This window comes from Ptychodera flava, chromosome 19, assembly GCF_041260155.1.
Source record: "Ptychodera flava strain L36383 chromosome 19, AS_Pfla_20210202, whole genome shotgun sequence".
Classification (NCBI taxonomy): domain Eukaryota; kingdom Metazoa; phylum Hemichordata; class Enteropneusta; family Ptychoderidae; genus Ptychodera; species Ptychodera flava.
In genome coordinates this window covers 13633047-13660856 of record NC_091946.1, presented here as the reverse complement: position 1 = coordinate 13660856, position 27810 = coordinate 13633047, and the positions used below count along the sequence as shown (strand labels likewise).

General features: G+C 37.7%; 1 protein-coding gene across 1 annotated transcript in view; it reads right to left on the bottom strand.

The window, feature by feature from the left end:
- The window catches only part of LOC139118648 (neuromedin-K receptor-like), a 55380-nt gene extending 39183 nt beyond the window's left edge, over positions 1 to 16197 (bottom strand). Inside the window, exons 1-2 of the mRNA XM_070682069.1 lie at positions 15445 to 16197; positions 1462 to 1863 (exon numbers count right to left, since the gene is read on the bottom strand). Coding sequence (XP_070538170.1) covers positions 1462 to 1863; positions 15445 to 15867 — 825 coding nt within the window. The 5' untranslated portion in view covers positions 15868 to 16197. The remainder of the gene's footprint in view (positions 1 to 1461; positions 1864 to 15444) is intronic.
- Positions 16198 to 27810: the final 11613 nt, after the last annotated feature.

Sequence of the window (27810 nt, the reverse complement as noted above, 5' to 3'; positions counted from 1 at the left end):
GGATAATTTGGGGCAAAAAGTGGTAAAAATGGAAGTTTTCTGCCACATTCTTGATTATAAGAAATAAAATTTCCGTATGGCATTCTCTTAAATTAGGTTTTCGTTGATGTATTATGTGGGTAAAACTAAAGTTGTATGTCACTGAAAGTCATTACCATTATTTTGAGGGACACCTTTAAAATGCCATTTTTGGACAAAATTGATGATATTTACTCATAATTAGGAAGTGAAATGTCAAAATTGTATATTTATATACAATATCCTCTGGTTAACTGGAAACAGTAATCTGTCCTTCAATTTTATACTTCTCTTTTATCATGCCCCGATTTGAAAACCTAATATTGTCTTCTCAAACATGTCTAGACACCTCATAATGTATCGTTGTCACTTGAAATCAGTAACTGAAGAAGACCCTCGACAACTAAATGCCATTTCTAAGCTTTTTCACGAGGCATTGCCCACAGACCATTCTTCTGAGTGTCATCATCGGGATCAAGGCAGACAAGATGTCGGCAGAGATGCAGAGAGAGACTTTGACGAGAGGAAGTGGCAAATCTCAGGGAAGATAGGTTACTTTTGGCGTGGTCTGTCGTCGTAATATGATGAGGCTCATATGTATACAACGTGGCTGAATGTCTGTTCCACAATGGGTTTCCGATGTGAGAGAGACGATACATCATTAATTCTAATCTACTTTAAAATCTAATCGTCTGTAGTTTGTAAGAGCGTTGTGTCCTACAGTAATTGTCATTCTCAAGTGACACTCCAACTATAATATCGAGCATCAGGTCAATAGCACTATCTACAAGACCTTAAATTAGAATCTCACGTTGCTCACACGTGATACAAAAATCTCATTCCCCGATTATTGAATTTAAATTACAAAATTTCAAGATCTAACGACCGAATGGCCGCATAATGTATGCACATGCTGCAAATTCTAAAAGTACGATTGACGGAATTTCAGTGCGCAAAAAGATGCAACACATGGCGATGAAAGATCGTCCTGTATGTCGATTCTCGTTTGTTATCTCCACGTATCATCGATAATCATAGGAAAGGCCGAAAGTGCGAGTGTTAAAATCAAAGAGTGATTAAACTGTTATCGGACTACCGATTTCTATATTGATGTATCTATTTCACCAAAAGATATCGCCAGGCAGCGAAATGCTACGGATCAGACAGACAGACAGATAGACAGACAGACAGACGGGCGGACGGACGGATGGATGGACATAAGATAGACACAGACAGGCAAGCAGAAAGGTAAATATATATAGCGACAGTCAGTCAGTCGGTCAGTCAGTCAGACAGACACAAAAAGACACACTGACAGACAGGCGGAAGACCAAATGTTAGTCTGGTGGACGGGAAAACGAATAGACGGACAGAGGGATAGATAAAACAGACTGACAGAGGCGTAAATTCTTTCTCTATCAATTCAGTTTATCTACACTATACCTTTTTCTTTGACGAAAGGTAGGATTTGTCCCTCTGGTGATCGGCGTTGCCAGGTATGTGACGTCCCCACAGTCGTCTGCCGACTCTTACGTAGCAAAACAGCAAAACTAACAATGGAATGAAATACGTCACCATCACCATGAAGATCTCGTAAATTAACCCGGCCGAGTCTAGTGGCCACCACTCTGTACAGATGTAAAACATCTTCTCGCCGTAGTAACTTTTTCTGGCCTTGGCGAAGACAGTCTGCACGATAGCCAAGAGAACAGACACCAACCAGATCAAGGCAAACAGTATCTTGGCTCGGTTTTTCGTCACTCGCACTTTTAGCGGATAGAGGACGGCGAAGTAACGGTCGATACCAATGGCTATTAAGGTGTAGACGCTTACGATAACCGAAACCTACAATGGAGGGAAGAAAAAGAAAGTTACGCTGAGTATGTGTTAGGCTGAAACGGCAAAGATCATACGCTGAGGGCATGCGAGATGTGTCTCACGTGACCATTTTTACGGAAGTTTTGAAACATTCAATTTTTACAAAAGTTGATATCAGATAATGTGTCTTGGGAGATGTTTCCGTGTTCATTTGTAAAGCACATTTGTAATGTATTTGTTTGATCTGCTTCAAGCTGGTCGAAAATATCTGAGTAATATAGGACTGTACGTACACAAGAGTACCATGGTATTTGGACATAACTCCGGTACATTTTGCAAAATCCTGTTTATCTTACATAACCTTCGATGACGTCAAAACTTTTGCCGCAAAACTTACTCTAATAACGTATCACGTGCAGCTTGTTGGTTAAATAATTTTGCTAGTATTTGTAACCATAGAAAAGGGCCCACGTGGCCAACTGGGCTATTTACGGTTCTACGTAATATGACTGGCTTTGTCTATATAATTCTTACCTAAGATTTACATTGGACTACATCTAAGTTTTCCAAACTTTTATTTTTGTTAGAAGCAGTAATTCACATGAAGGATTTTAAGCCACTCATTGTTCTGTGGCGCAACGTCTCACACTGTCGAGATGAGCCAAGACACGGTATTACTATCTGCTTGTTTTTTTCAGGTTTAAGGTAGAATGCGCCTCGGGGACAGATATTCGGACTCTCAAATTTCTACAATTTTTCCTGATCTACCACTTGTAGGGCCTCATTTTGAAGCCCGTGGAAACTTTTACCGTCTTAGTTTTTTTGAAAATCGAAAATTTTATTTTCACCCACAGAGTTAACACAGGGATGGCGGCCATTTTTAAAATTCAAATATCGGTAAATCTTGAGTAATTTGTTTCTTGATTACTAAAATTTGCACGGTGGTCCCAAGATTTTTATTCTTGATTTTGAATGAGAACGCATCAAAAATTTCTTGAGGAAAATTTGAGCAAAAGTTTAAGTCTTTCACTTTCGAGGCACATACTACCTTAAAGACCAATATAAGTATCGATCTTGAATTTACATGTCACAATTAATACTTAAAAGTCTCTGTGACACGTTGCAAGCCCATGCTCATGTTCCTTCGTTACGTGTTGAATACTTTGATAATTCCGAATATAATTCAAATGTATTCTTCTATTTGTGCAGACTTCGTAAGTGTCCTCGTAAAATGCAATTAGCGTCTTAGTGCATTTGTCGCCAATGTACGCATGTCGACTTACAATTGAGATCTTGCTGTTTTAATTAATGATTTTGCTGGTGCCAATGACCGCTAGGTGCATTAATGTGAGATAAATTGCCGTCATAACAACGGATATGATTTAATCAAATTCTCCTACAGAATCACCGATTGAAACTTCCGAGACCCGTAACCTTCACTACGATGACAAGTAAGACTTCAAACCATCAATCTTGCGGTTTCTGACAATATAATATTATAGTTAAGAGGCCCGTTTATCATAATGTAGTGGTAAAACACGGGAAATCTCTCTGTATACACCCGAGCAACTAGTAATGGAGCCAACAAATAGCGGCTGATTTCTAGAAATAGTGACCAGATATGATTTACGGGTTAATATCGTGTTCTAAGTTATTCAATAAATAAAAAAATAGGTGGGTGGCTGTTGTATTCAAGTACCCTCCTTTCGTAGTTTGAAAATTTTCGCTCCTTATCATTAGTTTACCCATAGACAGTAAACCACTGTTTCTATGATTTAACCAGCTTCCCATTCTCCGCCATGAGGTTTCCCCGACGGCACTTCCGTTCTTGATAGACCCAGTGACACTCTCCTTGCCAGATGCCTGTGCCTACAACCTACCTGCCCACTGTTTCCATGGTTACTTGATATAACAAAACAATACAATTTCGCCGACAGCCGATAATAAAATACACCAAGGTAGCCGCTCCCCGCCTGCTTCAAAGAGAATCAAATAAGTTACCTACGGCCTGCCTTCCGAAAAATCGCTCACTATCACGTTTTACATTTGTACCTTTGTGTTGACGGCCCTTAATGGATTTCCTGCAGTGTATTCTTTTAAGTAAAAACGTGACATTTATTTTAAATTTTTGTGAATTCTCGCCGTCGCGAGCCAATCTGCAGTTTAGCCGGGTCGGTTGATCTGTGACAGGTACGGTGTCGACGAGGCGTACAAACTGCTCTTTTCTCTTGCCTCAGGTCTTACATTGCCAGTTGCAGAGCCGACAAAAATATGAAACTATGTTCACAAAACAAATCACAATGTCCTCTGTATTGCTGTAAATTAATGGTGACTGCGTCCCACTTGTTTGGTGCGAACAGATCATATTTCTTTTTGCCGCCACACTTGATGGAAGCAGTTGCTATGGCGAGCGGAAATTAAGCTGTTTCAGTGAAACGTGAGAGAGAGACAGTGCAAATAAGGCAATAACAAAAAGTAGAGCGAAATCAAAGCTCGCACATCACTAGTGTGTTCCCGTAATCTGGATGCGTGTTAAGAAACAAGCTGGTGAACACATAATAACCGCAAACTTTACTCATGATGTAAAAATATGATATCGCAGTCCGACCGTTCCTCTTCCAATCCGTACCGGTCAAGTGATTGGATAACCGTTGCAATCTAGGAGCCTGCAATGCGTGTTTTTGGTACTGTTTCAAATTTCAACTCGCGCTTTAAGCTGTAAAAGATTAATAATGTCGGGAAGCTTTTTTTCTCCGAGTTTAATCCAGTAAGTGGATCACAAAAACCTTCTGAGTATCATGAAGTGCATGTTGTCAAATCGGCTAAATTACTGTGTTTGCCTTTAATCGTGGACCTCGTATATCCCTGTTTTGCTGCAGTCCCTTACCGAGTATCACTTACATCTACAAAATGGCTTTCAGAAACGAGGAAGTTCAATCCGTCAAAATCTTTGTCTAAACCACAGCACGCGTGGCCTGTGGAAAATTATTTCTTGTCAATCAATCCAGATGTTCTGTTTGCACAATACAGGATATTGAAATCTTGTGACAGACAGGATATACATTGTTTCCGCGGGATTACTGTATTCCGTTCAAACTGTATCGTTCCTTCAAGTTGACAGGCCAAGTATCTAAGTAAGTATTTTTCAAACGCTGTTTTCCGCCAATTTCACGGGTAAGTAGGTCTGCCTATGCTTTGTTTGACAAGAAATATACCCAACTCTCAATATTGATACAATGACTGCGTCACGCTCAGCTACTTTACGTCAATACCGATACAAATCGGGTACATTTAATTTACCTTTCACTGGAACGCAAAGTGCAACTATAATTGGAAATTCTATTTGGCATTTGAAATTATGCACGACATCTGCTAAGTTTTGCTTTCGATATTCAACATTACGCATGCTTGATGTATCAGTGAAAGACTAGCTGAATGTTCAGTCGTGTCTAAAGAAGTATAATATGAAACACACACTACAGCCAGAAACCTTAGATTATACAGTGCACCGTGACCTTTAAATCATATTGGAATATCCAGTTAATTTGTTCCATAGGTATTATATCCCTATAATACGTAAAGGAAATATTAGCAGGGGAGGAGGCCACGGGAACGGAAATTAGATCAGTCCAGCCTGAAGGCAGCCAACCAGCTGGTTTGTGACCAGAAATTGTCATCAGGCGTCCTTCTTCATGCCAGTATGTTATTGTACGGTATTCTGCATGAAATTAACATTTTGAGGGCGAAAATGCACGCTGTTTACTTCAAAAAATTAAAAAAAAATTGCCTTCCTGCGGCAGAACATATGATCGCCTGTCTCCATACCAGGTGGGAAAATTATTTGCTTGCCGCCTCCTTGTAGTAATAGTCCTGGCAACATGATCTCCTTGTCACCTCTCCCGGCAACATGATTATGCTCTCCCATTTGAAAATCCCGAAACAACTGAATGCAACTCCACGCCTGCGCTCTTGGAGTAATAAAAAATGTCCCATCCGTTGATATTAAAAAATTGTCCTTCCACCCTTTCCTCAGCACATTGTCATAATATAAGTCTTCCCGCTTTCAAATAAGGTACAGGATTGCGAACAACTTGCCTGCCTGGTCGGCCCATAGGAATCCTTCCATATGCGTACCGTCATGTATATATATATATACATGCTTTATCGATGTCGACTGTTATAACCGATAGCATAATTAATTTGGTTATTCAGCTGTACTCACTGGATGCATACTAGCTCAGCCTCATGGATCAATAGCGCTTTTGTGCTTACATACCTGTCCCATTGTGTTATAATGCATTTAAGGTAGAATGCACCTATAGGCGATAGATATTCGTTCTCTTAGATTTGTACAATTCTTTTCTGGTCTACTACCACTTGTGGGGAGGGGCTCATTTTAAAGCTCTTGGAGTAATAAAACTACGTTTTTCGAAAATCAAAAAATTTACTTTCAAATAGAGTTAAAGGTATACAGTCACCTGTAATCTAAATATGCCCATATATGGTCAAAGGGGCGTTCCATGGTATTCAAAATGCCCATGTGAGGGCGCTGTTTTTAAAAAGCGGCCACACGCTTAAAATCTGTGATTGGTTAGATTTTCTCTTTCCATGACAACTGTGGCAAAATTGGAACAGGTGACAGTATACCTTTAACGCAGGGATGGCGGCCGTTACAGGTAAATGTTTGGTTATTCAAGTGCTTCACTCTCTAGTACCAAACTTTACACGTTGATCCCTAACTCTTGCTCTTCATTATGAAAGATAATGCTTTAAAGTTTCATTGAGGAAAGTCGGAGCAAAAGTTTAAGTCTTTCACAAGGCGCATACTACCTTAATATCTACTAGACAGGCCATGACGAATAGGATATTTATCATAATGTTGTCACTAGTCTTTCAGATGCCAGGGTGAACAGGGTAAGTGTTCAAGGTTCTTTATCACGGCTATAATAATGTCCACGACTATGCGCGCGGTATCAGCCTTGTGTAAAAGTGGCCAACTATTGATATTTGAATAAATGCACATTGAATACATAAAGAAACTCATTCCACGTGGCTTTTGAATTGAATTTCAATCGAAAACAATCTCTAGTGAATAAGAATGACCTCAATATCACGACAACTGTTTCTTTTTTTGTTTTTTGTTTTTATTGTCCCTTATATTTTTCCTTTTTATCCACATTCCGCATAGCGAAGACAAATGGCAAGGCCGAGTCCTACTCGTTCCCTCCGGGCTGGAGAACATCCATTTTTCCGCGCGTCAATCGAAAAACGTCCGTCAAAACACATCTTGTTCATTTTTTTTCTAAACCTGGCACAAGATTACCGCAGCATGTATTACGCACGCGTGCCAGTTTGTTTTGAAACGTGATCCAATGCGACTGCATGGCAACCTTTCTATTAAGATGACCGTTGAACTTTAAACGTGAAGATCGCAAAAAATGTTATGGGATGTTACTCGCCGTAGTATCTGAAATTGGGTATTCAGAAAACATTAAACGACGACTGAATAAAAAGTAGCAACTATTTCTTTCAAGAGCACGGAAAATCTCTTTTAACATCCCATAATAAAGATTCCAGCAAGATTAAGAGACAATCCATTTTTAGCTCACGTGTGTGAACACGTTAGCTAAAATGGATTATCTGTGATGTGATGTCTGTCTGTCTGCCCGTGTATGTGTCTGTCTGTCTGTGTGTCTGTTTACACGATAACTCAAAAACGCCTGAATGGATTCAAGTCAGATTCGGTACACAGGTACCATATGCTACTGGCAAGAGCTGATTACATTTTGGTTAGTGTGGCTTGCATATTAATGGATTTATGAAATATGTATTTTTTCATATAATGGTTCCTATGGAGACAGTAATGACAGTGTCGATATATATCAAGAAATACTGCATAAAATTTCATGAAACTTTTCACAGATGACAATCTCAAAATATTATGATGATGCTGTGAGTGTCATGTCAATTATCTACTCATTTGCAAAATTTGATGATACCTGCAAAAATATTGATCTGATGTACATCTTATTGTACTGAGAAGCATTTAACAGTTTCCAGTTCATATATAGCTCATTTGCATATTTAATGAAGTTTTGAAATTAGTCATATGACTCAGAAATAACTGCATCAGATTTGATGAAATCTGCTGCAGATACTGATCCGACTGAGACCTGACTGTGTTGGGAAGCATTGAGTAGTGTACTTCATTCGTAAATGTAATGAACTTTGTAATTAGTTATATAACTCTGAAATTACGGCACCAAATTCGGTGAAACCTGATTCAGATATTGATCTGATAAATATCTAATTGTCACAAGAAGCACTGAGCAGTGGCAAGTTAATAAATGGCTCATTTGCATATTCAATGAAAATTTGTAATTAGTCATATAACTCCGAAATGACTGCACCAAATTTGATGAAATCTGCTGCAGATACTGATCCGACAGAGATCTGACTGTGTTGAGAAGCATTTAGTAGTGTGAAGTTAATAAAAGGTTCATTTGCATTTTTAGTTAACTTTATACTTAGTGATATAACTCTGAAATTAAGGCACCAAATTTGGTGAAACCTGCATCAGATATTGATCTGATAAATATATAACTGTCGCATGAAGCACTGAACAGTGTCAAGTTAATTAAGTGAATTAAAGTTGATGAAACCTGTACATACCATGATCTGACACATATCTGATTGTTCTGTGAAGCGTACTACGATGTAATGAACCTGTTGTAAACCACGTGAGCACATTCAGTTCACTTCTGGTACAGGTATTCTATTAACTTCATCATCATTTTATATCCTCATATGGAATGGCATCGCAAAATGAATAGACATTGGCACATCATTCATGCCATATTGGGATTATTGTTAAAAGTTTGACAGATATTGATTCTAATTTGTCTCACAAACGGCCCTGTGTTGGCGACATTAACAATAGTATCTTGATATAATTAATTATGTATCCTGCAACTATCCTTTTGTGATTAGTCTTTATTTGAGCAGAGTGGCATTAAATTTTAAGATTTTCTTTACCGTCAAACACAATGATTATCTTCTCCTTGAATGCGATATGTTTTCTTCATTTTGATGTTGTGTTAAATAAATAAGATCACGGCAGCAATGAAAATGTACTATATTTCCTGCGATAGATTATGAGGAAACGGATGCGTGAAAGGCCATGGGTTGTCACGTTAGCGAGATATGAGTCCCACTGAGCCACACATTATTTATTTCACAAAAGATGTTATATGTGTGGTAGAATGACTCCAGGCGTGTTAGCAGAATGAGCTGCTGAGCTGCTTCATTCGGCCAACAAGTACAGTACGTCTATAGATTCACAGTGGATGAAAATAAATGTCTGAATCAGGGCGAGAAAAGTTCAAATAGAAATGAGTGATGCCCCTGTTTTTACATTATAAAAACCCAACGGCAGAGCTGTTGTTTTGAAGTTGAAAGTTTTTACTGCCTGCATTTTGGAGGTGGAGTTTTTCAGTCAAGAAGATTCAAGACAGTCAACATGCAATTTGATAATTAATAATGTTGCGTGAGAGCACAGTAAGCTTATAAGATTATCATAAATTTTATTAGCCGAGGGTGAAATAGAGCAAACCATTGCTTGTCCACAACTTGACCCAGAACTGAAGTCCACTCTTAGCCGTCAGATGAGTCGGATTTTGAAGCTAAATCATTATTTTACCCAAGACAGCAAGACATAGAGTTAACTTGATGAATGCCATCTTGAACAGGTCTGTATGAAGTATTTGCGACTCTGCAAGAGTTCATGCCAGACAGCGTCTCTTATTGATCACACACATTAATCAATTGTTTGGCATATCAAAGAATGGATACAGTTGTGTTTAGAGCCATTTATGCTAACTTTTGAAGATTTTTCATTATTTTGTTTTGTACGTCCATTGCAACTTCTTATTCTTCTCTAAAAACAATATTGGAACACCCACTACTTAATTTGTCAGCATAGCATCTATATCTGTAAACTGCACTGTTGTCATTTCTTTACATTTGAATTCTAGACAGGACCAGAATTCACGCATCGACAATAATAACGCAGTTTACATATGTATTGGCTGAGTTGACAAGCTGAATACGGTGTGGCTGAGTTGACAAGCTGAATACGGTGTATATCAAAATGCCTTGGGGAGTAGAACAAGAAATTGTGGTTGACATTCAAAACAACAATGGTGGAAAAAATGTCAAAAGTTAGCATTACTGGCCCTTTAAAAGAACAAGAAATGAAGTTAAACCAATAACTATTTCTGCTTTCGATAATGCAACCTTCTGTATTTAACATTCCTCGACTCTGTGTTTTTCCATTTTAAATGATTTTGCTAAATGTCAAAAAAAAAATTAAAAAATTCCTAACTACTAACTTAAAAGGCATTTAAAATGGAAAAACACGTTGTTTGCCTAGGCCAAGTAAAAGGGCAAATTAGATATCTATGATTCTTTGACCTTTTGAAATAGCTTCGTTTGATCAGATGTTATCACAATAGATGGTTCACGCTACAAGCTGAACAGAATGATCAGATCGTTGGTATATATGTGGCATATTTTTACTTTTCCTTGCACTTCCCCCCTCCCCCTCTTAAAGACAATGCTACGATATACGTAACTGAACTATAGAGGATATAGAACAACATCTGATACTTTTATTTCCGTTTTGACACTACACTTATGACACTCATATCTAACATTTCATAGTACAGTGGTTTTTACTGTTTATGTTTTCCTGCTTGGTTATGCAGGGATGAAAATTGATAACATTATTGTGTTACGTTTACATCCGATGACATCATTCTAGTAAAACCCGTGAGACTAACAAGGAAAACTTTTTTACGATAAAAACAGTACCTCGAGCACCATAATAACCATATCACAGAATGAAATTATTTTTTTGGGGGTGGGGAAGGCTAAACTGGTCAAACTGTTGATGCCACTCGATGTTTACTCAGGAGAATTTAAATACGACCAGCTTGTTCAGGATCAGCTTGCTTTGTGTTTTAATTTTCAATGAGAAACAATCTGTAGCGGCGCGAATAATTTCAATAATGCATACGCTTATCACGTTATGTTAATGCCATGCAATAGACAAGTTTTTCCATTTCATACCGAAAGGTGTTTATTCGTCACGAGACAGATAAGATACTATCCGTTTCAGAATTCTCCACAGAACTGTTCATGCGTATAATAATGTCACATGTAAACCAATGTGTGATGACCGATGAGGTGTAAATAGAGATAAGTTTGTGGGGTTCGGTCAGTGTACTTATGTACAATTAAAATGTGAACACATATATACCGACTTTTCAAGTGGGTATAAAACTTCTTATCCTTCGGTACATAAAGGATCCTTGTCTTCTGTAAGTGCCTTGTGACACAATGACTAACACTGGCAAGTAATTGTTGTATTCTCTGTTTATCTGTCTCTCCCGTACACACTATATATGTACGAGAAACATTATATATATATATATATATATATATATATATATATATATATATATATATATATATATATATATATATATATATAATATATATTTATATTATATATATATATAATATTATATAAATATATATATAATATACATATGTACAACATAAATGTATAAATATATTAATATTTTCTTCGTATCAAAACGAACGAATACGGGTGATATAAGTGATATAATGTTCACGTCAAAATGGAAAAACACGTTGTTTGCCTAGGCCAAGTAAAAGAGCAAATTAGATATCTATGATTCTTTGACCTTTTGAAATAGCTTCGTTTGATCAGATGTTATCACAATAGATGGTTCACGCTACAAGCTGAACAGAATGATCAGATCGTTGGTATATATGTGGCATATTTTTACTTTTCCTTGCACTTCCCCCTCCCCCTCTTAAAGACAATGCTACGATATACGTAACTGAACTATAGAGGATATAGAACAACATCTGATACTTTTATTTCCGTTTTGATACTACACTAATGACACTCATATCTAACATTTCATAGTACAGTGGTTTTTACTGTTTATGTTTTCCTGCTTGGTTATGCAGGGATGAAAATTGATAACATTATTGTGTTACGTTTACATCCGATGACATCGTTCGAGTAAACCCGTGAGACAGAAAACTTTTTCACGATAAAAACAGTACCTCGAGCATCATAATAACCATATCACTCGATGAAATTATTTTTTGGGGGTGGTGGAGGCTAAACTGGTCAAACATTTGATGCCACTCGATGTTTACTCAGGAGAATTTAAATACGACCAGCTTGTTCAGGATCAGCTTGCTTTGTGTTTTAATTTTCAATGAGAAACAATCTGTAGCGGCGCGAATAATTTCAATAATGCATACGTTTATGTTATGTTAATGCCATGTAATTGACAAGTTTTTCCATTTCATACCGAAAGGTGTTTATTCGTCGCGTGACAGATAAGATACTATCCGTTTCAGATTCTCCACAGAGCTGTTCATGCGTATAATAATGTCACATGTAAACCAATGTGTGATGACCGATGAGGTGTAAATAGAGATAAGTTTGTTGGGGTTCTGTCAGTGTACTTACGTACAATTAAAATGTGAACACATATATACCGACTTTTCAAGTGGGTATAAACTTCTTATCCTTCGGTGCATAAAGGATCCTTGTCTACTGTAAGTGCCTTGTGACACAATGACTAACACTCGCAAGTAATTGTTGTATTCTCTGTTTATCTGTCTCTCCCGTACACACTATATATGTACGAGAAACATTATATATATATATATATATATATATATATATATATATATATATATATATATATATATATATATATATATATATATATATATTGATATATATATAAATATATATATAATATATATGTACAATATAAATGTATATATATATTAATATTTTCTTCGTATCAAAACGAACGAATACGGAAGATATAAGTGATATAATGTTCACGTCGCCTTCGACTCGTGGTGACACGGTTATTACGTCACGAGAACCTTTCGAAGTTCACGAAAAACAATCAAGGAATTATATACTTATCACACACACTGGCCAAGAGTTCATTATGTATTCGCAAAATAAATGGAGTTTACTAAAACGGTTTTGCGTTTCTACTGCTAAACTACCTTTGTGTTGATATCTTATGCCGTAGGCAAGTTGTCGATCATTTAGACGTCGATATGGTTGATGATAAAAGCAACAAGATCGCCCGGTGTATAGTACCTCCAGCAAAGTTATACATGATTCAAAGATAACATTAACCGAGAATTTCCCCTCAAGCTAAGTTACGCTATCTTTAAAAAAGATACCGTAATATTGTCTTTATCACATAACCCGTATGTATGTATATATATATATATATATATATAATATATATATATATATATATATATATATATATATATATATATATATATATATATATATATATATATATATATATATATATATAAAGATATATATATATATATCTGTCGAGGACGTTGTCATTCCAGCGGGCAAAAAAAAACACTCGAAGTTAAAAGACCAGTTCAACGAAATGCTTTCGGAGTCCGAGTTTAGGCCAAATGTATACACATACGCTGAAACATTGTCACCAGCGTTGAGTTGCCGTGAAATATTTGGGTTTTTTTTTACTTTGAAGTATGCTGGCGTTCAACTCTGTTTTTTCATTTTCTGGTTGTATTTCATCGTCATTAATGAGAAATATTCATGTCACGGCAACTTCGATATCTTAACTGAAAGTCTGGACGAAATTCCGTGAATTGTACGTGCGTGTCATGATTAGTTGCGAGTCTACGTGCACGCAGTCAGGTCTTTGGGTCAACAAACCTCCGAATGGGAGACGAAACTACAGCACAAGGTCTCATAATTTGCCAAACAGAACCACTTTGTGAGACTTTTTATTATCTTCGCGTGAGAGTTGAGTGTAAAAATTTCGATCTGCCACATCGATGGAAGTTTAATTTCAAAATTCAACCGAAAAATAAATGAAAACGTCACGTGGTTATGGCAGATGACTACGCAAGTGTAGTCAAAATATTATCATTTTCTTCACAAGTTCATATGTTGTATTGGTATGAGGGAGTAGACAAGAAATTTGATGTGAAAGATTTGTTCCCCTATCTTACTTTTTGAGATAAATCGTAGACAAACATCGTGTATCCTTTCATTTATTTTCAACCCTCGGAGACGTTGAGAGCCTATTACTACCGGAGCTTCGCTATTTTCTTATTACATGCTTTAGAAATGTTCCTTTACAATTGAGTGTAAATGGATGCAGTCTAACATGGGGAAAAGGTACTACGTCTCCCCGACCAAGACTTCCCCGAAGAAATCAAAACCTCTAGAAATAAACTTTCAACAGGAATACCGTTAAAGTGAGTGAAAGTGAACCACGCCCACACGGAAAATATGACCCAAGTATTAACAAATCACACACTAATCTTAAGAAAGGAAGTACAACCGTCTGTGCATGAACATTACGGGGCAGGTCTACCTGTAAGTTTCTGGGAAGCCTGGTGCCATTAAGAAACCAGAGCTACACTTGATGAGACCGATTTTAAAAACTACTTCAGTCTCACTGATAATGCTATCAAAACCAACACCTCGCGATTCATAACAAAGTCAGTTCCACATCAAGGCTGATGGTAATTGCACGCAATTATACAGATGTGGTTGGAATTCCAACATCCAAAGACGCTCCATTCAACATTTTATGAACGATTTTATCAATGTGGTGCACCTCGAGATTGAAAGTCTTAAATTTGTGCTTAAACTTTCATGAGGGAAACATCGAACTATTCTCTTTCAAAATCATGGATAAAAAATCAGGGATCATCGCGCACATTTTGATACTGTGGAAACAAATTACCATAAATTTTATCGATATATGAAATTCAAGATGGCTGCCATTAAGTCTATTAGAAATGTAAATGAAATGTTCGATTTTCACAAAAATAAGCCTTTAAAAACTTTAGTTACGCTTCAAAATGAGCCCCCCACAAGAAAGATATTGGTATATAGTAGACATATTACACAGAAAAACAGATAGACAGATATAGATATACACAAACAATTGGAAATCATGTATTTTAGTATGAACATACATACATACATACATACATACATACATACATACATACATACATACATACATACATACATACATACATACATACATACATACATACATATACACATATTTACTTATGCATGTAAAATAGAACAGTTTTAAAGCAGAAACCGATTATATCCGTTAATTTAAAGTTTCACGCTCATTGTCAAGACTATATTAAGACGAACGACCGCCTTCGTCATCTTGACTTTTAGCATTTAACTTAAAAGTAACGGACTGGCTTGGTTTCTACTTGAGAGACTTTCACGCCAGACTGCATTGCTATCTCTCGTTGGACACTCTCCTCGGGGCTTTAATATGTTCAAAACTTTTTCCCCGCCGAGATGCGTTCCCTTTGCCTTACCGAGCACTCCAATAAAAAAAAAACATTTATCACGCTCGACATATTAGTTGGTAATTAACGTCAACAATCGACGCATTCCTCACAAATTGGTTCAAGTGTAAATTGCAGTAACCATACCTGCTGAAAGAAGATCACAGCTGGACACATTGCGGTGCTGAATATCCAATGACCGTACATGATAGTGCTGAAGGTGAAGGGCATACAGAATATGGCCATGGTGAGGTCGGCAAGAGCCAAGTTTATCAGAAACAAGTTCAATTCCGACTGCTGCCGCTTGCTGAAAAGCAACACCGTGATGACAATGATATTACCGATAGTTGACAGCACGATGTTTACGCTGAATGCACATATGAGTCCTACTCTCCAGTTCAACGGGAGTTCCAATTGTTGAAAGCTCTCGGTAGGCAGAACCGAGTCGGAGGCAGCCAATCCGTTTTTCTCCTGCAGCGATGCTCTGTATGCCAGGATTTCAGCTTCGAGTTGCTTTAACTGTTCCGCGGTCAAGTTGGTCCAGTTGGTCCAGTTGTACTCATACTCCATCCTGTAACTTGCTTCTTGCTTCTTGCTTAGCGTTGTACCCGGCTGAGACTCATCGATGTCACGGTATAAGAGAAGAAATGTTTGGTACCATTGGTAGGCCCTCACCGTTCGTCTGTTCTCACTTGCGAACCATACAAACGTTAATGTTGCTTTATGTTGAGTTAGCGACGCTGATGCACGAAAGGCATCTCCATAAAAAATTGCAAATAAGACCAATCTGTACGGTGTCGCACCTAACCGAAAGATAAACTCTTTACGTTTCTCCGATTCGACCACTGAAGATGTGAACACGGTTTCGGCCTCTTCAGCAGCAAAAGATCTGCATATATTTATCTTCGGGCGTCACGTGACTGTGTGACGACGAATTTGATGATGTGATACAATTTGCGTTTGAGCCAGGCGGTGAGCAGCGTATCGCGAGAGATCTTTCTCAGGACGTTGGAATCCTAAACAAATAAAGAGTGATTAATTCAGTTTTATCAACTCCTCCACGTACACTATCCCACAAAACGACCCATAACATTTTATTGCTCATCTCTTGAGGATTACAGCGCGACAAAACAGTTGCTGTTTTTATCTTGTTCGAATTTTATGTGTATACGAAATAGCGGGGAAGATCTCCCCGACACATGTGATAATTCCCACAATTCTATCTGATTTTTACAAGTGGACATAGTGGTGCAAATATTGTTATTTTTCAACTTTCTATTTGTACCTTCATTTCAAATTGTAAGCGTACAAATATCAGGTAAATAAGGGTCGAAAATTTCGCTGGTAAGCGACAGGGTAGATATCAAATGTAAAGTGTGTTTGTTACAAATGTTGTGTTTGTTTTTCTACGTAAGGTTGCCAACGACAATGGTATAGATACATAGGGCAATTTTTCACATGCAGATTTCTTTTGTAATGACAATGCACAAAAATCTATACACTCCTGTTTCTTTGACGACCCAGGTGTAACTACAATGTAGGACCCCCTGGTTTATTGCAAAGTAGTTCAGATGGCTTGCTACCTTATTCGAGCAGAAATGATTATTTTGCAAAGACGTTAAGGATGGCATTTAGAAAGATACGAATACCGACAATATGTTAGCCGATATCTTTAGAAAAATCTCACCAATGGTATTCCGCTTACCGAAAGATTTGTCGCTCTGACCCGCTAAAATGAGGTCTCAGGGAGTGCCAATCACACTGAATCGTGGGATATCCCACTTGCTGCATTCGCTAGCTCTTGGGTTACTGGTCAGAATGCTCTTCATGTCCAATTTTCACTCCACAGGTGGCAGTGCAAGGCAAGGAAATCAGTCCCACAATGTTTTACAAATGTACATTGTCAGAACTTTCAATGGAGCCGATAAGTAGAATTGACATCTTGGGGTCACCATGACGTTGAAAACAGCATTTCACTGAATTCGCTTGCGAGAAAAATAAGATAATAATTAAAATTATTGTACAACTGGTAGAAGGGCAATGTTACACTTGAGACTGTTGCTCGCTATGAAGACTAAGTGACTTTGAATGCCGTGCGATTGTAAATTTTCTGCGTCCTGGAGATGTCAAGAGCGCGTGTGAAGTTCCCCAAGGGAAATTAGAACCTACATTTTGAAGTTCCTTGGCGACCTTAAACATGACGGCATTCATCACCAAAGCGATGAACTGAGACAATTAGAGGCCTAGAAATGTCGAAACTGCAGGGTGTTTGATATATGTCCGCGGGAATTCTCAAATATGAAAACAAATTACCAATGAACATCTCAAGGAGAACTGCCCACTGCCAGCATGCGGTAGTATTTGAAAACCTTTATTCGCAGAATGGAAATGATTATTTAGCCAGTTTTGACGTCATATTCAATTAAGGAAAAGCATGGTCTCAGCCATTAAACCTTATACAAAGGACAGGGTAGCGTAGACAACGAAGGTTTTGTACACTGTATTTAATGACAACGGACTTGGAGAGACTCCTCTTTTCGCGATCCCATTTGGTGATACAGAAAGACGTCTGCCCACAAGGGGTTGCTAAAATGTCATAGTAAGTCTCCGCACGTAGGTGACTTTACCCTTTGAACGGGCATCCAAATATAGAGCATTTTCAATTTATTGCTACACAATGCAATTATTCCATGCCAATGTAACACATGAACATTGTAGTCCTTACATATTTATTGATCACAAATAATCAAAGAAGCAGAGGTACAAAACAGTAAAACAGATCTCTTAAAAAGTTATTAGACCATTTCTCTCATCTTCTAGATGAATCGTCCTTCTTCAAGTTGTCATAAACGTCTCATTTGGGAGAATGCGCCACGGAGACAGATGTTTGGACTTTCAAACTTTTCAAATTCTTTTCTGATCTAGTACCGCCTATGGGGGCTCATTTTGAAGCCCTTTGAATGAGAAAAACTTTCACCGTCTTAGTTTTTTGAAAATCGAAGATATTATTTTTCTCCATAGAGTTAACACAGGGATGGCAGCCATTTTGAATTTCAAATACCGGTAAATCTTGGGTGATTTGTTTCTCTAGTACTAAAATTTGCAGGGTGACCCCCGATTTTTATTCTTGATTTTGAAAGTGAACGATTGAAAGATTCCTTGAGGAAAATTTGAGCGAAAGTTTAAGTCTTTCACTTTCCAAGCACATACTACCTTAAATACAGCAAATCACATAAAACGTGGTGTAGATTTCCCAAGTATATATAATATATAACGAAGACAACTGAATGAGGCTGAAATTGAATTAAAAGGAGTAGTTCTATATTTTACGTATATTTGGATCAGATTGAGAAAAAAGGCAAAGACACTCGATACATGATATCCTGTTGCGATCGACTGATGTTTTAGCGAACCCCTGAGACTTGATTGACAATGGCCACCTTCACACCTTTATCTTCTGTTGTCCGATCTTTTGATTGGTCACGTAAGTTGACTTGTTCGAGTTTAACATTTTTTGAACTTTTTGCACATCTTAAACATGTGTTTAACCATGCTTTCTATTCTACTTTAGGTCAATCAAATCGGCACAGAATGGCGAGATACAAGATAAAACTGTATTGATTCGTTGTCGAGAAACGGACTTCAAGATCTTTTGCGAAGAGCCTTGAGTGAAACCTAGTTACTTTTTGATTTATCCAATGCCGATGGTTCAGAGAAAAACCTTAATTGGCAAGAGAGTTTGCTTCAAGTGAGTAGAGTTTTACGCATGCGCAACGGTGTAGTGTGATGCATACCACCCAAAAATACGGGCAGTAGAGAGTTTGTGTACACAGCGTAATTTAACAGCAAAATCCAGTTGTGCAGATAACATAAAATGGAAACTTCTGAGGATGTTGACCTCCGTCATTGCTGACCCGTACGTGGCATTGCTGTTTAATATTAGCTTAGAATAATCGGGGTTTTTTTTCAAATGTTCTGCAGGTTTAAATACTGCACTTTTAAAAGACTGTAGCGGCGTTTACGACGTATCAAATTATCGACCTATTTCAGTTTTACTGTATTCGAACACACCTGAAAGATATGCCTCTAATCCTTTGTACAGGCATTTCTCTTTTAACGAGTTCGCTCACTAGAAAATCCGTGCTGCTTCAGAAATCACTCGCCTTTGATAATTCTATGGTGGAGTCTTGTTCAGTGCTGATGATATGGCTTTTAGAAAACATTTCTCTCGTCGTGTCAGACAGATCTGATGAAATTTGATTCAATAATGGTAATGGTTCATTAAGAAGTCTTTTCTTCTTAGCTTGTCAAGGACCTTTGCTCTTATCAATTAAAATACTTTTATCGGATACATTGTCTGTATTATGTTTATCTGACAGAGATATAATGGGTGATTCAATCCCTAGTTATGGGCATTTTCAGCGAATCGGAACTTATATGGCCCATGGCCCTATATAATAACGGATAATCTATTTTAAGCCCTCTTTCATTTTACATGATTTTAGCCGATTATTTACTTCTTCTCTTTATATTGCTGAAGTAAATGTTTAAGCTGGTGACCAGACGCCTCCTATAAGAATATACAAAGATGCAAATCATGACAAGTTATAGATAATGATATTCCTTCCGTTTCAAAAATTGAATGCATACTCGCCTTGATGCTTTTAAAACTAAATCGGGTAATATTAGCGAAGAAACCTTTGATTTGTTTATGACCGTCTGCCTGCCGATTCTTCCAGCATGTTTGATGTACGTCTGGTAGTAATATTAATTTCGTTTGAGCTTTTAATATAACTCATAATTCAAATAAAATCCGATTTCGTTTGTCCCTTTTCAGCGAAAATGTTAAACAGCTTATATGAGGCGCTCCGCTGCTCTTGCGAACCGCTGCTTTTAAACTCATCGTAAATTTTAATCTTGGCGCAACGCTTCAGTATCTATGACGAAAATATGAGATCGACTCTGTTGGTTAATACCATTATGGGCTCATATCGCAGTAAAAACGTCGTTTCACACTTTATCGGGAGAAATTTATGGAGAATGATGTTTCTGTTTTGCAGAATTGTCAGTTTTATTGTTATTTCTTCCTTTTTGTAAATATTATAGTGTTCATACAGTGCTATACTGGAGTTAAATGTGAATAACAAATCACAAGCGTTAGTTGTTCGTTATGTAAAAGTAAATAATAAATAAATACATTATTAATTATACAACGATTATATTAATGAGTAATAATTAATCAATTAATCATTAGATCATTTAACAATAGACAGATGAAAGTAATAAAATAGAAATTCACCAAATTGATAAAAAATAATATATAAATAGTGTTTTTTATGAATTCTCAGATCTAAAGTGTGTGTGTTTGTATAGAAAACGATTGGAACTAATTCGGGATAATTGGATGATGAAGTAATGTCGATTCAATCTTCAAATGTAACCTCATCTACTTTTCTTTTTCAGTTACATACTTGCTTTAATGACTATTTTGTAATATCGCAACATTCAGCTGTACGGCACCTAACACTTTTGAGAAATTTGAGAAATATGAAAATCCAATTATCCCAAATTTGTTCCAATCGTGTTACAGTGTGTATAGCTGAAGGTCATCTTAAGCTATATACACTATACAAACACAGTCAGAGTACGCGCCACGAAAGAGAAAGACTCAAACTTTTGCATTGATTTTCCTCGATGAAACTTTCAACTGCACTCTTACAAAATCAATAAACAATTGAGGTGTCACCGTGCATAGTTCGGAACCATTGCCGATATTTGAAATTCAAAATGGCCGCCATCCCTGCGTCATCCCAATGGGGAGAAATAAAAATATTCGATTTTTCGAAAAAACTAACACAGTAAAGCTTTAAAATGAGCCCTATAGATGGTAGATCAGAAAATTTATAAAAATGTGATCTGGTCCCGATGCGCACTCTACCTTAATGATATGAAGTGATGTAAGAATCTATCCCTACGAAGTATGGCATTATTGCTACGATTCAGCACTGTAGAGTCTCCTCATCGTAACAGTAGATGTTGTTAGGTAAACTAAGGTACGCCTGAAAAATGAACATACTTGCCTTGATAATTAAAAAAGCAGTAGAACAGAATTTTAAGAGAGAGATCCTTATTGTTCATTTTAAATTGAATGGAATTGATCACAGTGTTTTTTAACTTGTAGGAAGGGAGCTCGAAAATGAGGGATATCTGATCAGAGAGAGGCCAGACTTCATAAATAGATTACGTCCACAGTTGTTCACCTCAATCTGTTTGCGAGAATTTTCGAGAGCTGGGGTCAACAGTGTCACGCTTTATCAGGACTCTCCGACCCTCGTTACCATAAATTAGTAATAAACGTCGCCGAGTCGACGTGTTTGATCAGATTAAAATCGCAGGGTGTAAAATTCTCATCAACGGTAATGTGTTTCTTCCCTAAGTGGCTCACTCGTGACTCGCATACATCATAATGATTACTTGCGAGTAACCGACGGTTAATCGATTGACAATAAAAACAGACAGACACATCTAATTTTTTAAACTCTTTGGAAGATCATGTAAATAAAAGTACTTTTCGATTGGGTTGCTTTTTTACAACCTACGATTTCTAAGACATTTAGGAAACATTATTTGCCACTAACAGTCAAACAGTAACAACCAATTTTGTTTTAGAAATCAATGTTCTTAACTCTAGGGCAAACAATATTGGCGCACATCATTGTGCATGCGCTGCCTTGCCGTGGTCAATTTTATTTGTTCGATGGCGCCTTCAAGAATCCTGGAATCTTGCAAAGGCTTTGCGTTCTTTCACCTGTAGAATCCTAGCTCTCTGATTCGATATAACGGCGCCCTTCACAAAGTGCAGTCGTGCAGCTAAGTTTTCCTGCTCAATCTCCGGTCACCGTTTAGTTTGTAACATCATATGCATCCCAACACAGCGGGTTGGGTGATTGGAGTAATGAAACACAGCGCTACATTTGCATCTTTTTTGCCAGGTAGTGGAAGCTATGGCTTGAATGGTATCGTCCCTGCTTTAATGGAACATTGCCAAAAGATATAGAGTCAATTTGATTTATTTCCACAAAGGTGGATCACAGTATGAACTTAATCTGCGGAAGAAATTTTTCAAAAGTCTCAAGGAAGATTGAGTCAATATTCACCACTTTCGATCGTTTTTTTTCTAAGTTCCCAACCAGCACGTACAAAGCTGAGTAGATTTCTGATTATCGACTTATTGATCCACACGAAGAAATTCAAAACAAAATTAGCTCAAAACCTACGTTTCGGCCATCACTGTATACAAATTTCACGCAAGGAAGAAGTACAGTACATGCAAGTAAATTACGCTATCAGGTTACTAAAGTTCGTTCAATTCTGGTCGGACTATGACTGCGTTGCAACGGTGTTCAATGCAAGGTGACCCAGTTAACGCGCTCTAAAACCCCCTACTTATGAACCATGTCTAGACTGCACACATGAAAAAGAATGAAGGGAGCACTTCCAAAAGAAAGCCCATTCCCACATACGCCGGGTCTCAATATTTACCTTGGGTAAGTTCTCAGAAACGCGTGATTCTCGGAATACGAAGTGCAACTATTTCGCTGGTTTCCGTCTTTGAGTCTTTTGGATCGAGGAATGTTGCATGGCGTGGTTTACAAGTTATGGACAGGTTGAACAGCATTTTTTGTGAGTGGTGAGGCATCAAGAAGTAACAACAATACACTGGTACCCAGAATACCCACATTCACACTGTACTACGCATGTCCATATTTCCTTGGTGCAGATAAATGGCCGGAGCAAACTACACAGTGTACGTATCACATGCTGATCTTCATGTCCAGAAACGGTTAAATCATGTGGCAAATTTGGTCATTTAAGCAAACAAAATTTATATAGTTTATTTTTAAATCAAAATAAATTAACTGACTGAAAGTTTAAAGCAACGTGTCAATTCAGATCGAACAAGTCTTAATTCTTAAAAGCGATACTCTTTTAGCATGCCCAGCCGAAAAGTAATATTACCCCACATTTCGTGGATCGTACTCGATGAATCCGACAAGAAGACCTCGCACGGGATTGTGGGAAAAATGACTTGGGGATATCTTTTGATGTAAACTCCTGTTGTAGCTCTGTCAGTGTGCAGGTACTGAGAAGCTGATGCATGCTGATGCAAAAACCTTACATTCACAGTGTGCATGCTGGCAAAAATCTATTTCGACCCCTGGCATCGTTGCATATAAAACGTACGCCTGGCGAGAAGTGGATGCCGTCTTCAGAACACCTGATAAGTCACAGCGACACATTTTAATACAGCAAACCAAAGTCACGCATATTTTCATGAAAAACAAAAACAGAGTTCTAAAAATAACCACCGAGCTTCATCGAACAGTGCTAATTTGGCGAATCGTCGACACGCTTTGGCGATAAATCGTGAAAATGGTTTAATGACGTGATCACATAAAGTGTATCACCTTCATAATATTACAAGTCTGAAAGGAGATTCCATCTATTGGAACAACGTGATATCCACACTTCTGACGGGCCTAGTATTCTAAAAGTAAGCAATGAACTCCATTATACTCAGTACACCTGTGGAAAATCCCCAAGTATGACCATATTCTTGGTTAAATCCAATCACGCGTTCGATCCTTTAGGCGTAGTTACTGTATATATTTGTACACCCTTGTTTTTCTTCTTTTGAAATTACTTTCACACGACTCGTATTTCCTGTAACTTTGGTTGGCGAGCCGAAAATGTTCTAAGGTATCCGTGTTTTATAAACTAAAAATATAGGACTTATTTGAGCCTTTCAGCTTTGAAAACTTTACGAACATGTATTGTAGCGTACTGAGGCAGCCGATTGAAGTCATATGCTATTTTTCAGCCGCCTTGAAATCGTTACGTAGACTTCGAACCGATTGGCTGAAAAATTTGGTGAGTGCATTTGTTTAGACTAAAGTTCGACAGTATTATCAACGTAAACATTTCTGAATATTTTGTTTGATCTAGGTACAAGGATTTATCAGAGTGGAACGCGACGGCCAGTCATTCAATCACAAACACTGCGTAGCCTGTCCTGTAATTTTGCGCTCATTTTGTCAACAGTACTCTGCGTATTCATGGCGTCTTTCTATGTCATTTGACAGTTCATAAAGGGCATTCTGGCGAAGATGCGCACGGAAAGAAGATACTGAATAGGATATTATGAAAACTGGATAAGGGGTACTCCACACAATGAACTAAGTTTCCTGTTTAATGAAAATGTTGACCTGTAGGCAGAAGTGGATAAGTAGGTACTGGTGCCACGCACCATAGTGGTTAATGAAGGTTGGAGCCAGACGAAAGACCTCGCCATAAACAGACATTTCGATGCACCTTTCTTCTACATCGTGAACACGTCTGATTTGGTTCAATCTTGAACCTCAAAAAGTTTTGAGCACCAATTTTAGCAGTCGTTGAAACGATTGAGTCATTTCAGAGAGTAGAGCTAGAGAAGAGTGGTTACAAACACATATAGTTTTGCCGACAGGACATCGTCGGTTTAAGCCGAGATTTAGCGTTACCGAATCAAACAGAAAAACGACGTATTCACATTGCGAACGTATGAATAAACACGTTTCAATATATAGTCACTGGTATCAACTTTTGTGAGAAATGTTCCAATGTGCACCTTTGTATGCAATTTATTCCAAGGGACCCCCTCATGCCCAAGTGACAAGATGTACGCCATTTAAGTTCGTGCATTTTCTGAGTTTATATATATATGATAACAGTGATTTCCCAAACACCTTTAAATTCAGCACGGAATGTTTATGCCCCCGTTAACTTGATGACAGAGCATTAAGCTAATTCACACCTTGGTGTCATTAAAACGTTCCTCATATCTCAAGATATGGAATAACTGTCGTATTAATAGATATCGAACTTCCGTTCATCAGATTTGATCTAGATAGCGCAGTTTATTAGAGTGGAACGTGGCGGGGCACGTCCGGTCGTTCAATCAATCACCAGTGTACCGTTACGGCACCTTATCATCTATCTTCATGCTCGTTATTACGGCAGCGTGGATAATTTATGGAGGTTATCAATGGCGTGTGGAAGTTTAGGAGGGATATTTGAAAAACATCGGCACGGAGCAAGTGTTGAATGGGAAATTGAGGAAAATCTTGCAATACGGGGGATTACCGAACACAACTTGCTTGGATGTGCGTGTCACGTAAATGCTAATCGTGTAAACAGATTTATCCGTCGCATCTAACTGCATTGAAGCAACGAGCAAAATGACTAAGGTCTAGCTTTTTTATGTATTTACATTACGTTCTTTCTGACTGTAAAAAAAACGTTTCTAATTCAAAATTCATGTTCAATTTGTAAACACAGCATGCGTGTGTGTAATGTTCGGTGATGCAATTGGCAAATAAATGAATTCTAGTCTGACTAGAATTCAGTTGTCGACGATAACACTTCGTACTGTACACAATGCGGTGTGTTTGCAAGGCTAATACAAAAATAAAGGATATATGAACAATATGAGAATGTATTTGTTTATAGGATAAGAATAATGAAAATATTATCAAAAAGTTACAGCTATTGTCTGACTAATAATAAAAAACTACACACAACAGAATCTGGCAAGAAATAGCAGCTTTTCTTGTTTATCATGAATTCCTTGCACGACCAACTGGAAACGAGTCAACAACCTCTTGCAGTGGTCCCCATCTGAATTATCGGTTGATAACTTTCCGACGAAGATGAAGACGCAGATTAGCCGCCTCCGTGTGCATTTTAAAATTTGTTGGTGTGTTGGCGATAACCTCCAGTTCTTTTATTGCGCATAACCACCTCTGGCGCTCTTCGTCATGCGCGGATAGTTGGCGAGTGCCTTGAGAAAAGTGCGACGAATATGCGAAACACATCACGTCGGCGTTTACAAATACAGCGGGGTGATAGGAGAGATAAGGGAACGTAAATTTTACGATTTTGCAATTTTCAAGAGTGTAGTTCAAATTTTAAAAGTTTAAGGGTGTAGTCCGAAGGGTGCATGAAAAATTGTGGTAGTGATGCAAAAAAAAACCGATATAGCCTAACTACTCCGTCGAGATGACTTGTACCGTGTAAATAGAACAGCTTAGGGGACCAGACTGATAATAATTCAAACAGCTAAGCAGTCTCAAAAATTAATGCTTTAATCGCCCAATATGATGTTATCACCATCTCTTTGGATGCCGCCGTAGGCGACATAAACAGTGCCAATATGTTTAAACTCGTTTTTAAAGCCGAAGAAATGTGAACATTTTTCGTCTGTATACTCGTCTGTATACTTCGTCTGTATACTCTGTCTACCGAGAGATTAGTATTGTGTTTACAGGGCCAGTATATAGCTGTAACATTTGGGGGGTTTTTTCACAACAATTTTTGTTTACAATGTTGAATACTTGTTTTAGTCCTGAAAGCATGCTCTGACATGCTTAATATTCAGCTCATCGACTCAGCCTTGACATGTATGCAGAGTGCACTGGTATCATTGGTAAGTGAACTCTGATCCGGACTAGAATTTGAAGCCCAAATAGCTGCGAATGTGTAATTAACTGATCTCAAAATATCCTCAGTTTCCTAAAAGTTTTCTTTGAATAAGATACATTAAAGACTGAAAAGTGTATAACACTGTCATAAGTGTCGAAAGTACGTTTTAACATCATTTTAGATTTCCCGCCATTTTCAAAATAATAATATGAGAGAGAAAATCAAGATTACAACAACAAAATGTTGACCATCGTGTGTTGGGCATTCAAGTTAATGGCATCATGCTTGCTTCTGGTATGATCACGATGTGAACGTGCAGAAAATACTGTATTTTGTAATTTTCTGTGGGGGCGCCATTTTATGAGTGCGGCACCCGTTTATTATTCAACCTCGTAAAAGGTGTAGCCATGGTCCAAATCAGCGAGCAGTGATACTTTTATACACATCCTTCAGTTAGCACATTTACACGAACCAACTTTGGTTTGAAAGTAAAATGATGAAAATAATGCATAAAATTCGCAACTATTTGGGGCTTTATGTAAGCAATGATAACAGGGTATTTTACACGTATAGACGCTGTGTTGAAAGCTGAATACTTGGTGCTTCAACATGGTTTGGGAATTAGAACAAGAACTTGCAACTGGCATGAGAAACAAAACTTGTGAAAATCATCAAAAACTACAGCTAATGGCCCTGTGATATGGTAAGACAATTTTCTTCAGGTCTTTGATTACTCGTAAGGTGAGAGATTTTTTCCAACTATTTTTTGCTATTAATTTTGGAAAATATTAAATTGAGGTACGTGCTGAAAAAGATTCCTGCAGAAGGCAGCCAAGTCCGGTAGTCATGGTCACTCCGATTCCCTCCCCGTTCACGTACTAATATATATTAGTTTACCTTGTGTAAGACTAAAACCCTCTACCCATGGTTAAAAACGAGGCAAAGTGAATGTCAGAATTTTCAGACTGTTAAATTGTACATTTAAATCAATAT